Source organism: Pan troglodytes, chromosome 1 (genome assembly GCF_028858775.2).
Source record: "Pan troglodytes isolate AG18354 chromosome 1, NHGRI_mPanTro3-v2.0_pri, whole genome shotgun sequence".
NCBI classification, from domain to species: domain Eukaryota; kingdom Metazoa; phylum Chordata; class Mammalia; order Primates; family Hominidae; genus Pan; species Pan troglodytes.
Window position 1 is genome coordinate 115,261,800 of NC_072398.2, and position 17,483 is coordinate 115,279,282.

The 17,483-nt window shown below is 36.4% G+C and overlaps 1 protein-coding gene across 3 annotated transcripts in view; it reads right to left on the reverse strand.

The window, feature by feature from the left end:
• SPAG17 (sperm associated antigen 17) overlaps positions 1–17,483 on the reverse strand; it is a 231,700-nt gene that overhangs the window by 85,986 nt on the left and 128,231 nt on the right. For all 3 annotated transcript variants that reach the window (XM_016924818.3, XM_513687.8, XM_009428331.4), the window contains exons 19-22: positions 16,191–16,372; positions 14,462–14,553; positions 2,247–2,486; positions 1,176–1,287 (exon numbers count right to left, since the gene is read on the reverse strand). In XM_016924818.3, coding sequence (XP_016780307.3) covers positions 1,176–1,287; positions 2,247–2,486; positions 14,462–14,553; positions 16,191–16,372 — 626 coding nt within the window. The remainder of the gene's footprint in view (positions 1–1,175; positions 1,288–2,246; positions 2,487–14,461; positions 14,554–16,190; positions 16,373–17,483) is intronic.

Consider the following 17,483-nt stretch of genomic DNA (forward strand, 5'->3'; position numbering starts at 1 on the left):
ACACTGCATGTTCTCACTTAGGAACGGCAGCTAAACATTGAGCACACATGAACACAAAGAAGAGAACAATAGACACCAGGGCTACTTGAGGGTGGGAGGAGGGTGAGGACCAAAAACTACCTGCCGAGTACTCTGTTTATTACCTAGGTGATGAAATAATATGCATACCAAAGCCCTGCGATACGCAATTTACCTATAGAACCAACCTGAATAGATATCCCTGAAACGAAAATAAAAAGGCAGCATAGAATATAAAACCAGGGAGAGGAAATGCCTAGAGATGTCACCTCTATAAAAGTATGCCTAAGGAAATAAAGTAATGGTGGAATTCCAGGCATGAATGGCAGGTAGACCAAGGAGGTATTTGCAGGCCTTCTAGTCACATTTCAAACCCAATTTCAGAAGAGAAAATGAACTGGCTGAGGCAATGTATGCCTATAATCAATGTTATGATTCATCAAATGATATAATTAATGTGAAATGGTTTTGCAACTTATAAAAATTATGTGTTATAGTAGCTATTATTATTGTGGTCATTAATAAAAATTTTTCCAACAACCCATTCTCTTTTTTAGTGTTTGGACTCATTTCTCTTCTTTTTGTTTTAAAAAAATTGGCTATTTCCTTTCAATTTGGATTGAGCTATCATCCCTCAAAATTGACAGAACTAGGAGAAAATATTGAATTTACTATGAATCACCTGAAACTTATACGCATTGTATGCATATGCAAATCTTAGTAAGAGCTACAATAGGTGGATATTGGAAGCAGGTCCCAAACTCTGTGCTCCAGAGCTACACCAGAAAAATGCAGTAAACTCACAGAATGCACTTGGCTTCTGGGATAACAAGGTGTGCTGTAATGAATATTATTAATTTATCGCTTATTGCAGTTACTATTACTATTTACCAATTGTATGGAAGTATTTTAATATTTTAACAACTGGAATGGTCATATTAGCATGTACCAGCTAAACCCTTGACTGGCCTATGCCTTGTAGAGTCAATTATAATAGAAGAAAGTGTGAAGTCTGAAAATGCTGACTGTGGCACCTAAATGTATTGTGGGGGACAGAATAACACTCTTGCCTATCAAACTCAGGAGTAGAGGGCCCCTGGTTATCTGAAATGCATTATTATGTTTCCAATCATTAACCAGTTGCTTTCAAAATGTACCTTTTTCAAACATTGTCTTTTCCACTTCAATCTGCCCGCCATCAGAAGGATACAGGTAGTAATTTGACCCTGAGATTTGAGTGGGTATATTTCCCATATTGTATCCATGAAACTAGAAGAGAAAATATTATGCTTTGAGTGTGAAGCTGCAATAGACAAAAAATCAACTTATCAGTGTTAGCCAACTAAAGTTGCCAGAAGCTTAATTTCTGCTAGTGATATGTCTGTCACTTTGCAGACTCAGAGGCCAGTGTTCATATTATTTTTAGAAACATCTATGGTGTTATAACAGGCAGAATTAAGATCTATTATGTTAAACTCTGTTCATTGGCACATTCTCATAACCTAGTGAAAACTGAATCATCATACTGTTGTCAAGGCAGTTCAAGAAGAAATCAAGTTCCCATTCACTGGTTGTTAATTTTCTGTTTAAAGTGAACTGATGCTGTGGAGAGTGGACACCCCACTTTAGGAGGTCATATGTAGAAGACATTTTTTACTGAGTGTTGCTAACAGAGGTCCAGGGGATTTAATGCATGCTAAAACTTGAGAACAACTGTTTTAGAGGAGTAGCTACAAAGCACAGGGGATGTTAGATTTCTTTCCATTTTTTTTCCCATCAGGTTTCCCTCATAACAGCTAGCTGAGAGAGAACTGGCAAAAGGAAGGTTTTACAAAAGCATACAAGCCAGAAACATGATTGCCCACAGAGACAACAAAATATAGTCAGCAAGTCTCATCATCTGAGACAGATAAAGCCAACTTTTGTGTTCACTTATTTACATATATCTATAAGAATGCTTTTGTGTCAAATTTCTGTGTTTATTGACCTTAGCTAGGTTCGTGGCACTCAAATAAAAACTGACCTGAGGGTGTTTTCACCTTGATGATTGGTTAGAAACAAGGTTCTAGGCATCAGGGGTGGAATACAGGTTTGAGCTCATTGATACCAGAAGAAACCCTAGGCCTACTGTGGGGTAGTGAAAACAAAAGAATCTTATAATAACCGTATTTTCCCAAAACAATTAGGAATAGCCCAAAGAGACTAAGTTTTACAGAATTGGAGTTTACCGGGTAAGTTATCTTAGGTTCTGGTTGGTGGGGGGACTCTTCTGTTACTTCTTGGATCTTGATTTGTTCTTCTTTAGATTTCTCCTTGTAAGGTGATTTTTTCTTCAAAGACCTACTATCTTCTTTCTCTGCGTTATCCTTGCCTTTCTTTTTACCAGCTTCTTTACTCTTCTTCTCTGCTTTCTTTTCTTCCCTTAAGCGCTCCTCTTCTGCTAATCGATCTTGCTCTTCTTTCCATGCCTGTAAACACATTTAAGAAATTTAACAGGATTTTGAAATGAATTAAACATAGGTTCCATTCAGGTTCATTTTGAAGAATATTTAACATGATTTTTGTTAGTGTATCTCTGACAAATCAAGATACTGAACTAGAAACCTTGATGTCATCCTTAATTCTCTTTCTCACTCAACTTCTGTCTACTAAATCCTGTCAATTCCCCCTTTGAGATCTCTCCTCACTTCAGCTTCTTCTCTCAGGGTTTATTTTGCAATTTCCTCGGTTCAGGTCTTCATTATCTTTAGCCTGGACCATTGTAGCAGCCTCTTAACTGGTCTCCCAGTCTCCTATCCTCCACATGAGTCTGATCTTTAATTTAGGTCCTAAAGATAGTTTATTAGCAATGTGGAAGACTAGATGTTCAGAGAAACATTCCTGGGATAAAATAATTCAAAAATGATGGATAACGTAGGTAAAATGATGGAGGGTAAGTCTCCCCTAAGCACTCCTAACCACAAGCCTGTCCTCACATAGACTTGTGGCCAAAATACAGATTACCTTAATATTTTATTTTAAAACAGTCATCGAGGCAGGAAAATAGGGTCTAGAGGCAGGGAACATAAGGCTGATTCACACTTCAGTTACAACAGGAAATATCCTCTCCTAGGGTGTAGGCCAAGTAAACGACTTTATAACTTTACTTCATTCTCTCCATTTACATAGAGCATACCCCAAGTAACCAATGGAATCCTCTAGTGGGTACTTAAATTCTCAAAAATTCTGTAGTGGGGCCTTTGAGCTCCTATGCCTGGCACTACTCCCACACTGTGGTGTGTACTTTCATTTTCAATAAATCCCTTCATTCCTTCCTTGCTTTGTTTATGCATTTTGTTCAGTTCTTTGTTAAGATGCCAAGAACCTGGACCCTTCCACCGTTAACATTATGATTTGATATAAGCTCACAAATGAAAATCACAAAACATGCAGAAATAAACCACTTTGAGTAAGAAACAAACTGTGAAATCATATCTACAAAGACTACAGATATTGTAATTGCCAAATAGAGAATATAAGGTAAGTTTTAAAACATGCTCAAATAAATAAAAAGAAGTATTAAAAGCATAAGTAAGAAAGAGAGGATTATCAAAAACGGCAAAGTGAGTTTGAAAGACTTCCTGAAAATGGAATTGAATTTTTGAAAAGGCAGTATTTGAACAGATAATGCCTGAGACATTTCGAGAGTTGAAGAAAGATGTTCATCCTAACATTAAGGAAGACCAATAAATCAAAAACAGGAAATAACATTGGTGTATTGGACCTAGCTCACATTAACTTAAAAGAGATTATTGTTAAATTTTTAGAAATTTTGTGAGCCAACTGTTAACCATGACCATCATCTAAAAATTATATAAATTTGCAATTAAGCAAAATATTAAAAACAAAGGCAATAAAGACTCAAAACTTACCACAATGTAAGTATTTTGTGACATTTCACTATTGTCTATGCTCTGGAGTTTATTTATGTCAATTGTAATGGTATCATGACAACATTATATAATGGTGTCCTACTGCATAGCACTGCCAGCTTCAGTGTTGTCACATGGTAGCTTGAAATCAGCTATTGTAGGGGTACTTACACTAGAAATATCAGCAAATGCTACAAGTCAGGACTGATTGATTGTTTATTATCTAGATTTAAGGAAGTGATGGAGATCATGTTAATAATGCAGACTAGCTGTTATATTGTTACTAGCACAGAAAGTTGAGGAAATATTCGTCCAGTATTAAAAAACTATTACTTGACTCAGCAAAAAAGTTGCTAATGTTATTGACAAATGAGTGAGACATATCCTTTCTTTGTTTCACTTTTGTCTTACTTGTTAACATAAATAAAAATATCAACATTCATATTAGAACTACATGTATTTATCAATTGTAATCATAGGTTGGCTAAGGATACAACAATTTAGCAAAAATCAATTTGTAGAAATCAAAATGCTATCTGGAATTTATGGGTAGCTATATGGAATTTACATAAATAATATTATATGCTTTATTATTATATGTAAATTTTGTACTATATATACTGTATGTCAGAAACATTTATAACTTATGTACATATATGTATACTTTTGTTTTCCTAGAGAGCTACTGCTTAAGCATTTACCAGCACACCACTGAATGTTTTCAGAGCAGCTAGAGAGAAAAGAAGAACTGTCCACTTTGGGAGGCCAAGGCGGGTGGATCACAAGGTCAGGAGTTCGAGACCAGCCTGGCCAACATGATGAAACCCCATCTCTACTAAAAATACAAAATTTAGCTGGGTGTGGTGGTGGGTGCCTGTAATCCCAGCTACTCAGGAGGCTGAGGCAGGAGAATCACTTGAACCTGGGAGACAGAGGTTGCAGTGAGCTGAGATCGCACCACTGCACTCCAGCCTGGGCAACAGAGCAAGACTCCATCTCCAAAAAAAAAAAAAAAAAAAGATAAACTGTCCATAAAAGAATGACAAATTAGATGGACAATCAACTTGTTAACAGCCAAAATGTGTCAGCAAGGAAAATGTGGAAAAATATCTTCAGAGTTGATATGGCTTGGATTTGTGTTCCTGCTCAAATCTCATGTGGAACTGTAATCCCCAATGTTGGAAGAGTCTGGTGGGAGGTGATTGGATCATGGGGGCAGATTTTCCCCTTGCTGTTCTTATGATACTGAGTGAGTTCTCAGGAGATCTGGTTGTTTAAAAGTGTGCAGCACCTCCCCCTTCATTCTCTTCCTCCCGCTCTAGTCATGGAGGATGTGCCTGCCTCCCCTTCCCCTTCAGCCAGGATTATAAGTTTCCTGAGGCCTCTCCAGCCACGTTTCCTGTACAGCCTGCAGAACTGTGAGCCAATTATATCTCTTTTCTTAATAAATTACCAAGTCTTAGGTAGTTCTTTATAAAAATGTGAGAACAGACTAACACAAGAGTGATAAGAGGAAATTAAAAAGCCAACCAAGGATTTTATAAATGAAAACTATGTTTAATGAGTAAGGGCAAAATAAAGTCATTTTTCAGATAAGCAAAAACTGAGTTTAATAGCAACTGTGATATTGGGGTGTAATAAGAAACAGATATTTGGTCATCATTTCTGGCTACTGGCACAGAGCCCCTAAGTCCCTTGGAATTTCATAAGTGATAGGAGCATCTTTTGCTCTAATGAGGCAACTCTTGTCATGTTCTTCAGGATAGGATGTAGGCTGTCCAGAAAGACCAAACCTTAATTAGAAGTTTGGGACTTTCAGCCTCATCCCCAAACCCCTCAGGAGGGAGGAGGAGCCAGAGATTGAGTTAATAATCTATCACGCCCACATAATGAAACCTCCGTAAAAACCTCTAAACAACAGGGTTTGGAGAGCTTCTGAACTAAGTTGGTGAATGCATCCATGCTCTGGGAGAATGACACACTCCACTTCCATGGGGACAGAAGCTCTTGTGCTTGGGACTCTTCTGGACCTTGCTGCATTTACCACTTTATCTGGCTGTTCATTTGTATCCTTATAATATCTTTTTATAATAAACCAGAATAGTAAGCACAGTGTTTTCCTGAGTCTTATGAGACATAAGCTTTCTAGCTAGTTATCGAACCCAAGGAGGTGATTGTGGAAACCTCCAAATGAGTAGTCAAGTCAGACAGAAGTGTGCATACTCTAGGCACCCAATACTTGTGATTGGCATCTGAAGAGGAAGCAGTCTTGTGGGAGTGAGTTAATCTACGAGGTCTGTGCTAACTCTGGGTAGTTAGTATCAGAATGGAATTTAATTGTAGGACACCCAGTTGGTGTTCGGAAAGTTGCAGATTCAGTTGGTGTGGGGAAAAAAACACCCACAAATTTACTTCAGAAGTATTGTGAGTAAAACAGTTCAAAGCGACAAACCCCAGTAAAAGAACTTCTAGAGCAAATACGCCCAGAACATAAAGAAGAAATGCCCAAGAAAACAAATGGTAAGCACGGAGACAAAGTTAAAACAACATGGACTATATAAAACAATTACAATGAGGCCAGGCACGGTGGTTCACGCCTGTAATTCCAGCACTTTGAGAGGCCCTGGAGGAGGTTTGCTTGAGGCCAGGAGTTCAAGACCAGCCTGGGCAACATAGTGAGACTCCATCTCTATAAAAAGTTAAAAACTTAGCTGGGCATGGTGGCACACTGCTATAGTCCTAGCTACTTGGCAGGCTGAGGGAGGAGGATCATTTGAGCCCAGGAATTTGAGGCTGCAGTGAGCTATAATCACACCACTGCACTCCAGCCTGGGGGACAGAGTGAGACCCTTTTCCTAAAACAAAAAATAAAATATAAATAAATAAATAAATGAAACAATTACAATGATAATGTTTAATTTGTAGCAATACAAAAAAATCAAGATAAAACTTAAGCCTCAGTTTAAATCATTTTAATAGTTCCTGGTATTGTTCTGAAAGAAAAAAATATTTCATTAAGTTTAGATTTTATTAAATTATACTGAAATTAAGTTAAATTGAAATGATATAACAAGTTAAATTTCTAGAGCAATCACTAGGAGGAAAAAAAAAGGTGCATACATATTAAACTTTTCCTATAAAGGGCCAGAGAGTCAATATTTTAGGGCCAAGAGGCAAAATCAAGGACATCCATGTAGGTACTTATGCAATGAGAGAGAAAAGAAATTTATACAATTATTTTACGACAAATAATTGAGTACAATTTTTAGTAACAAGAAAAATAGAATTTTTTTGTGTGTGGGGGGGGAATAACATTTCACTTATTTAGAGTGAATATTAATGTTTCCTATTATCAAACTGATGCAAAATGAAAAGAGGAAAATAAACTTAATACAAAGAAAGCAAGAAAGGAGGAAAAGAAAGGATCATAGAGAATATATAAAATAGGTTAGTTGAAGAAATCCCAAACATGTCATTAATCAGAATAGATATAAATGGAGTCTACTCTCCTGCTAAACGTGTGTTCATCAGGCAAGATTTTTAAAAATCTAGTTTATAGTCCTTGTTTACAAGAAGCACACTAAAAATATAGTTTTTGTTGCTCTTGTGAATAAAATTTATTATTTGTTACATTTTCTAATTGGTTATTGCTGGTGAATAGGAATGCCAGTGATTTTTTTCAATGCTCATCTTGTCTACACCTGCACTTCCTCAATTCTTTTTAAAGTCAACACAGAGTGACATCAGCAAGATGGTGGAATAGGACTTTCCAGAACTCATCCCTCACAGAAACACAGATTTTAACAACTACCCACACATGAAAATACCTTCACAAGAGCCAGGAAAACCAGGTGAGAGAGTATAGCATCTTAATGTAGCTTGGAATTAAGAAGACCAGGCTGGTATCTGCAGATCACCCCTCCACGCCTGCCCCAATGCCAGGCCAGCCCCTGCAGACTCAGGCTCTAGGCCCACCTCACTGCCAGGCCCACCTCAGTGGTCCCATACTCCAGGCTGCCTCTAGCACCAAGCTGGCTCCCCATGGCCCCAGGCTTCAGGCCTGCCCCAGCAGACTCAACCCCTAGGTCCTTCCTGGTGCTAGGACAGTCCTCAGATCCCAGACTTCAGGCTGGCTCATGCAGATCCGGCTTCCAGGACCTCCTCATTGCCAGGCCAGCACCCATGCTCTCCAGCTCCAGACTGGCCACTGCTGACTCAGAACCCAGTCTGCCTTAATACCAGGCAAACCTCTGCAGCCCCAGACTCCAGGCTGGCAAGTGCAAAACCTATCCTCCAGGAACCCCCGGCACCTGTCAATATCCATAGACCCAGCCTCCAGGCTGGCCCCTGTGGACACAGACTCCACAGTGTCAGGCCAACCCCTGTGGCACCAGGTTTCAGACAAGCCCCTGAGGCCTCATGTTCCAGCAGACACAAGGTCCAGGCCTGCTCTAGCAGACTGAGGTTCCAGGCCCATCCCAATAGACCTGAGCACTGGGCTGGTTCCTGTGAACCTTGGCTCTAGGGCCACCCCTGCAGAGTCAGGTGCAGGCTGGCCACATGGTTCTAGGACCCAGGCCTGTCCTCATGGCTCAGCACCAAGTCAGCCCCATGCTCCAGGCTGGTGCCGAAAGCCCCAGGCTCCAGTGGACCCAGGCTTGCCTCCATGGACTTAGGCTCCATGCCCATCCTTGTGGACCTATTTGTAGGCCCATCTAAGTCTCTGACCAGTTCCTGCAGACTCAGGCTCAAGGTCTGCTTCAGTGTCAGGTCAGCACTCAAGGACCCAGACTCCAGGCCCACCTCCATGAACCCAGTCAACAGATTTACCCCAGTGGACTCTGGTGACAGGCTGGCTGCTGTGGATTCAGGATCCAGGCTTGTCAGAGCAGACCCAAGCTCCAGGCCCACCTCAGCAGACCCAGGCTTCAGGCTGAAGCCTTCAGATCCAGAAAAGATAAATAAAATAATTCAACTTTTTGTTAAAAAATTAATGAAACTAAGTTTGTTTTTCAAAAAGATAAACATGATAAACAAACTTTTAGCTAAACTAAAAAAAAGAGAGATGACTCAAATAAATAAAATTGGAAATAAAAGAGGAGACATTACAAATGGTACGACAGAAATACAAAGGATCAGCCGGGCGCAGTGGCTCACGCCTATAATCCCAGCACTTTGGGAGGCCAAGGTGGGCAGATCACAAGGTCAGGAGTTCGAGACCAGCCTAGCCAATATGGTGAAACCCTCTCTCTATTAAAAATACAAAAATTAGCCAGGCATGGTGGTGTATGCCTGTAGTTCTAGCTACTCGGGAGGCTGAGGCACAAGAATCGCTTAAACCCAGGAGGCAGAGGTTGCAGTGAGCCGGGATTGCACCACTGCACTCCAGCCTGGGCAACAGAGCGAGACTCCATCTAAAAAAAATAAAAATAAAAAATAAAATACAAAGGATCACAGAGAGTACTATGAATAATTACACATCGACAAATTGATAACCTAGAAGGAATGGATAAATTCCTAGAAGCATACAACTTAACCAAGACTGAGTCATGAAGAAATACAAAACTGAACATACAAATAACAACTAAGAGACTGAATCAGTTATAAAATGTCTCCCATCATGAAAAGCCTAGGACCTGATGGCTTTACTAATGAATTCTCTCAAACATTTAAAGAACTAACACAAATTCTTCTCACCCTATAAAAAAAATTGAAGGGAAGAGAATACTTCCAAACCCATTTTATGAGGCCAACATTACCCTGATACCAAAGCTAGACAAGGACATTACAAGAAAATAAAATGACAGGCCGTTGTCCCTGGTGATGTTAGATGCAAAAATCCTCCAAAAAATTCTAGTAAACTGAATTCAACAGCACATTTGAAAGGCTCATTCCTCATGATTAAGTGTGATTTATTCCTGGGATGCAAAGATGATTCAACCTATTCAAGTCAATAAATGTGACATGCCATATTACAGAATGAAAGATAAAAATCATGGTCATCACAATACATGTGGAAAAACCATATGACAAACTCAAATATCCTTTCATAATAAAAACTCTCAACAAAGTAGATAAAGAGGAAATGTATCTCAACACAATAAAAATGTCCGTGCTACCCAAAGTGATCTACAGATTCAATACAATCCCTATCAAAATTCCAATGTCATCTTTTCACATAAATAGAAAAATATCCTAAAATTTGTAGGGAATCACCAAAGACTCCTAATTGCCAACACAATCTTGAGCAAAAATAAAAAACTAGAGATATTGTTACAGTAGGTAGCTAGTCAGGCATGAGCAGGGCAGATGTGGGCTGCCCCCCATCACACACAGCAGTAATGCCAGATGATCATCAGGTGATGGCCAGGCAGTTGTTAACTGTCTCTCTAAAATAATAAGTGGTCACAGCTGGTGCCAGGGAAGGAGGCATCTCCCAATAGATGGAAAACACCTGAAACTGGTGATCAGCAGCTTCCCAGTGAGACCTCAGGAATTGGGTGAGTGGGCTCAAATATGTGCATTAAGAGGCAAAATAGTGGAGTTCAACTGGTATATGACCTTTCTCTAGGAATGCTAGACTGGTAAGGGAAGAACGCCTCAAGTAAGCATGTGTACAACTCTAGAAACCATACTGTGCATGCTCCCCTCCCAAGTGCTAGCAGGCCACTGCACATGTGGACAGCCCCACCCCAAGGGAAGAATCATGGGAGAAGTGATGCAAGACCCTGGAAGTATGCCAACATTTAAAACACCAAGTCAAAAGGTCAAACTGTGCACTTGATCTCTCAAGTCACCTGCTTGGCCTTCTTCCAATTGTACTTTATTTCCTTTCATTCTTGCTCTAAAGCTTTTTAATAAACTTTCACTTATGCTCTAAAACTTACCTCAGACTCTCCTTCTGCCTTATGCCCCTCAGTTGAATTCTTTCTTCTGAGGAGGCAAGAATTGAGGTTGCTGCAGACCCATATGGATTCGCCACTGGTAACGGTATCACACTAACTGATTTCAAAATGGTTAGCTATAAAGCTATGGTAATCAAGACACCATGGTACTGGCATAAACACAGAGATCAATGGAATACAATAGAGGGCCCATAAATAAATCCACACATGTACAGTCAATTCATATTCAGCATAGATGCCAAGAACACAAAATTGAGGAAGACCAAGTTTTTCAATAAATGGTGCTGGGAAAACTGGATATCCACATGCAAAAGAATGAAATTAGACTCTAATGTGCATGCACAAAAACAACACAAAATGGATTAAAGACTTAAATGTATGTCCTGAAATTATGAAACTACTTACTAGAAGAAAACACAAGAGAAATCTCTGTCACATTGTTCTGGGCAGAGATGTTTTGAATATAACCTCAAAAGCACAGGCAACAAAAACAAAAATAGACAAATGGCATCATGTTAGACTAAAACCTTCTGCACAACAAAGAAAACAACGAAGCAAAGAAATAACCTATGGAATAGGACATAATATTTGAAAACCTGCAACTGATAAGGAGTTAATATCTAAAAATATACCTAAGGAACTCAACTCAGTAGCAAGGAAACAAATAACCCAATTAAAAAATGAGCAAAGGACCCGAGCAGACATTTCTCAAAAGAAGGCTTACAAATGTCCCACAGGTTCACGAAAAAAAAAAATGCCTGGCATAACTAATCAGCAGGGAAATGCAAATTAAACTCATGATGAGATACCATTTCACACCTGATAGAATGGCTACGAGAAAAAAGACAAAATAATAAATGTTGGGGAGGATGTGGAGAAAAGAGAACCATGGTACACTGATGATGGGAATATAAATTACTACAGCCACTATGGAAAGCAGTATGGCGGCTTCTCAAAAATTAGAATTAGAACTACCATATGATCCTGCAATCCCACTACTGGGTATATATCTAAAGGATTTGAAATCAGTATCCTGAGAAGGTATCTGCATGCCCATGTTTATTGCAGCATTATTTACAATAGCCTGGATATGGAATCAACCATATCTAGGATGCTTACATCCATCAACAGATAAATGAATAAAGAAAATTTGAGATACACACACACACACACACACACACACACAGTGGAATACTATTTTATGTATATATTCTGTAATACTATGTATACATATATTACATTATGTACATACTGCATTATGTATTATGTATGTATATATACACAAAATACATAATATATAATAGTATTATATAATAGTATGTATAGTTATAATATATAGCATAATTACAATATATGATATGGTTTATATATTATATATAGTATAATATAATATAACATAATACTATTATAATATATAAACTATATAATATATACTATTATAATATATGAACTATTATAATATAATATATAAACTATATATAATATATAATATGTACTATTATAATATATAAACTTATAATATATAAACTATTATAATATATAAACTATTATAATATACATAATACTATGTATACATATATTACATTATGTACATACTACATTATGTATTATGTATGTATATGTACACAAAATACATAATATATAATAGTATTATATAATAGTATATATAGTTATAATATGTAGTATAATTACAATATATAATATGGTTTATATATTATATATAGTATAATACAATATAACATAATACTATTATATATAAACTATATAATATATACTATTATAATATATAAACTATTATAATATATATATAATAAACATACACACACAATGGAATACTATTCAGCCTTTAGAAAGAAGAAAAATCTGTTATTTGCAGCAACATGGGTGAGCCTGGGGGACATGACATTAAGTGAAATAAGCCAGGGACAGAAACACAAATAGCACATGATTGCACTTACATGTGGAATCTAAAAGAGTTGAACTCACAAAAACAGAGAGTAGAATGGTGGTTACCAGGGGCTTCAGGAAAGGGGATCGGGAAGATGTTGGTCAAGGGATGTGAAATTTCAATTAGACAGGAGGAACAAATTCAAGAGATCTATTGTACAACATGATGACTATAGTTAATAACAGTGAAATGTATACTTGAAAATTGCTAAGAAATTAGATTTTAAGTATTCTTACCACATAAAAATAATAACTATGTGAGGTAATGCATATGTTAATCAGTTTGATTTAGCCATTTTATAATATGTACATAATTCAAAACATTATGTTGTACACCAGAAATAGATACCATTTTTTCTGTTAAAAAATAAGTAATAAAAATATGTTTTTAAAAGCCAACATAACCTTAATAACAATGCTTGTTAATAACAACACAAAAGTCTGTAGACCAATTTCATTCACCATGGATATAAAAATTCCAAATAAAATGCTATCAAATCAAACCCAGTTTTTTATGGAAATAATAATATGCCATGAACATATAGTACTGTAATTTTTATCTATTATGTACATAAAGATGTTCCCAGGAGATTATTAAAATTAAAATTACTAGGTTCTACTCTCAAAGATGCAGTTAGGATGGAGTAAAGGAATGTGAATTTTACTAAGACCCTCCTCCCACCAGATACCCTTAGGAGATTATGATATATGTAGTTATGTAGGATGAGAACTGAACTTAAGGAAACAATGGATGAGTTTTTTATAGAAATGCAAATGCAACTTGTGTTGTTAAATCAATCTCTATAATTCAATATATCAACAGAAGAGGAAAACTAACAAATGTTAGTCTCAAAACAAATAGTTTAAAAATTAATAAAGTTTGGCAGCAATTAACAATAAAGTTGATGGTATGGCATGTAATTTTCTTTACTATTAATATCCAGAAACCGGAGGCTCACCAAAATTAATCAACTTTGTTTAAATGTTTATTGCATGCTCATGGGGGTTGGGAAGTTGGCTCTTGCTTACCCAATATTAAAGCTTACAACAAATCTATCATAATTAAAATATCATGGTACATGCATAGGAATAATTAAGTAGGTGACTGAAACAGAATACAACATTCAAAATTGAATTCAAAGAATAAATGGGTGCCTAATATGTGATCTAATCAACACCCAAATTCAGTGGGGAGAATTAATGTTATATTTAATTAAAAAGTACTAGTAAAATAGCCTATCTGGACAAAGAAAAAGTAATACCTTTACATTATACTATGTAAAAATACATTTCAGATAGATATCTGAATATAAAAAATAAATCTATAAAAATATTCTAAGAGAATGCATAAAAATATATATGTATATCTCAAAGTGGAATCAACCCGGTAGAATCAATAACATAAAAGCCCTGAAACCATAATGGAAAAAAAATGACAGTATTTTTAAAAACCTTTGAAAAATAAGCTATAACATATACACAAAAATGCACAAATAGCACAAATCAAACACTCCTGTAAATACCAGCAGGTCAAAAAGAGATGGTCTCCAGCTTCCAGGAAGCCATCTTCATGCTTCTTCCCAATCACTATCCACTCCCACTGCCCCAAAGGCAACCACTATCCTGTTCTGTAATACTTTAGTTTTGCCTGTTTTTTAAACTTTATGTAAGCTGGATTACCTTGAGAGAGCCTTCTAAAATGAAAGGAATCTTTTCCTTCTCTTTTTCTTTTTCTTGATCTGATATCTCCGTTTTGCTGATTCCTTTGTTACCTATAACCAGATAAAATTAAACTTCTTGGTAACTCTTAAATAAGATATCATAGAAGGACCAAATCTCTGGGTTAGATGAGATCTCAAAGGCTTTCAAGTTCAACTTCTCATTTATTTATCTCTGATTTTTTTCTTGCCATCTCTAGAATGAACATCTGAAATGGGACTGAGCCACATCAGTGATGGGGAACTCAAGTTTCTGGGGACAGTGCATTCCATTCTCAGTGTGTGGATATGTTGCAGCTTTTATTGAACAGTAGTCTCTCTCTCTCTCTCTAAAGCTTTCACCTAATAATCCTAGTTTACCACTTTAAGACTACACAGAACAAATCTAACATTTCCATCCATATTGAAGCCCTTCTTTTGCCATTGTAGTCATTCTGTTTTGAAGACTTATACTTTTCCGTACTCGAGAGACCTGAAATTGAATGCAATATCTATCAGGTGCATCCAATCCCAAATTAACCATTATCTAGATTTTCACAGGTTTTTGGTCTTTTCAGTAGAATTACAAAGAAAAGGCAGTAAACTCACATTTTTTTCTTACTAATAGGGAGGTGTGGCCCTAGACATGAGTGTTAGAGGGCAGCCCTACCCATTTTTTAAAAAAATATAGTCCTATCTATTTCTTTTTCTTTTCTTTTTTTTGGGGGGTACTTAATGCTCTCCTTCTGGGTCCCCATCAGGACCCAGAATTGATAGATTATACAACCATTTTGGTCGATATGGTAAAAGTTTCATCATTAACTTGCTTTTATATGGTTTACTTTAAAATCATGCCATGTACAAACTCCTTTGGTAATTGATAGAGGTTGCCAAAATTTTGGAAATTATGTAGCGTTGCTTCTTTATGAGAAATCCCTCTCACTTTGGCTATAATAAATGAATATTATTAACAAGGAGTCCATTTTCTTTGCACAAACTTAATGAAACATGATTATTTTCTAGATGAATTATCTCATTGTTTCACTTCTTTTCTTTATCAAGTATCTTTCTAAAAGTCTATTTTACTCTCTTTGTCACCATCTTCCCCTTCTGCCCACAGCCTCAAGGCCACAATAACACAACATCACCACCACCACAACATCATCAACAACAAAGGTATATATATTGATCCAATATCCTGTCAAGTCCCTGCCAGAGGCCTCCAAAAATCTCTTTCCCCATTATCTTTAGATTCCTACACCCAGTTAGTCTTGGGACCCTTCTGTTTGCTGTTCTAAGAAATATCTTGTTTTAGTCTCAATTTTGGAATCTATAATTATTCAAATAGATATCTACTAACTCTGAATTTACCTCTTATATTGTCAACAAATCTTAGATAGCTTAATTTACCAATCCTACCAATAAAGGCATTTGGCATTTCTCTAACATGTAACATTTGATCTGCACAACAGATGGAATCTTCCAGATTTGACGAGAAGTGGGGTCAATATAAAAAATATTCTATTATTGCACTCAGGTACAATCCCATATTTGGAATGCAGCTACTCTATTTACTAGAGAAAGTGAAGAGTCACAGGAATTTTTTGGGTAATTCTTTTTAATGTTGAAAATATTCACAGTCTTGATTAAATTAAGAGAGAGAAGAACGTTCTTGAATTTTATTCTACATGTAAGTTGAACTGGTTACTTACTTTTAGATTCTTCAATGGAAAAAATTTTGCTAGCAGAAGTAAGTTTGGCATTAGCAGAAGATTTCAATTCCAGCTCAGCTCTGGTCCTGATGATTTCCTCATTCATTTTAGATTCCTGATATATAGCTTCTTCTTTTGTAATCCAATCTTGAATAGATTTTGCAACAAGTTCCAAATAATTCCTAAACAAAACAATAGCAGACGTCAATTGAGTTACTATGAAAGTCAATAAATACTAAGGATATTGACTGTGCAAATAAACTTTTTGCTCATGTCACAAATATAATGAGTTTGAATACATCCTAGATGTATTTTGTACAAAATAGTCAAATACAAATATCCAGTGAACGTATGAAAACTGCCCTTCATCAACAGTTAAAGACATGTAAATTTAAAAATGAGATCTTTCATCTGACTCACTAGGCTTTGGGTTTAAGAAATAAAAAAAGAAATAAGATCTTTCCACTAAAGTGAAGGATTAATAAGTTTAATAATACCAAGAGTTAATGACAGTTTGAAGAGATGATCACTTTCACCACTGTTAGTTGGAGAATAATACAATGCAATCTCTTTTTTGGGCAATTTTATAGCACATTAGGAACTTTTAAAATTGAGACCAATTAATACTCACTGGATTAACTAAACCACTATAGCTTTGCTATGAAACTCACTGACCTTATGAATATGAACATCTTAAATACTATTCTCTAACTGCTTGTGCGTTTATGCTTTCATTGGCAATTTGTTGCTTACCAACAGTCATATTTGTTCCCAAATTCATTCACATCACTTATACTGTCTAGTGTAATTATTCAAATTAAATATTATATACACTTATATGAACGTCCAAAGAGAGTTGTTTCTGAGGACATTAGTTATAAGATTTAAATTTGACAATAAAAATTAGTTATTGTCAAATTATGTGAAAGTGCGGCTTAAGGTTTTGAAAAAATAAAGCTAGATGGCTTATATACTCAGGTTGTTTAATAGTTTTCTTTAATTCTTCATCCTTTTTGGAGAAATAAACCATAAATGTAAACTATGAATTATGGGGGTACCCAACATCTTCATTTAGAAGGTAATGGATATCTCAAACTCAACATGTCCCCAAATGAACTCTGGATCTACTCCAACCTGCAGCATCCAAATTCTCTGGCATTTTTAGTTGATGGCAAGTCTACAGTTCCAGTTAAACAGGTCAAATACCCTGATGTTCTCCTTGATTACTCTTATTTTCTATTTTCTTTCTTTTTTTTTTTTTGAGACTGAGTCTCGCTCTGTCACCCAGGCCAG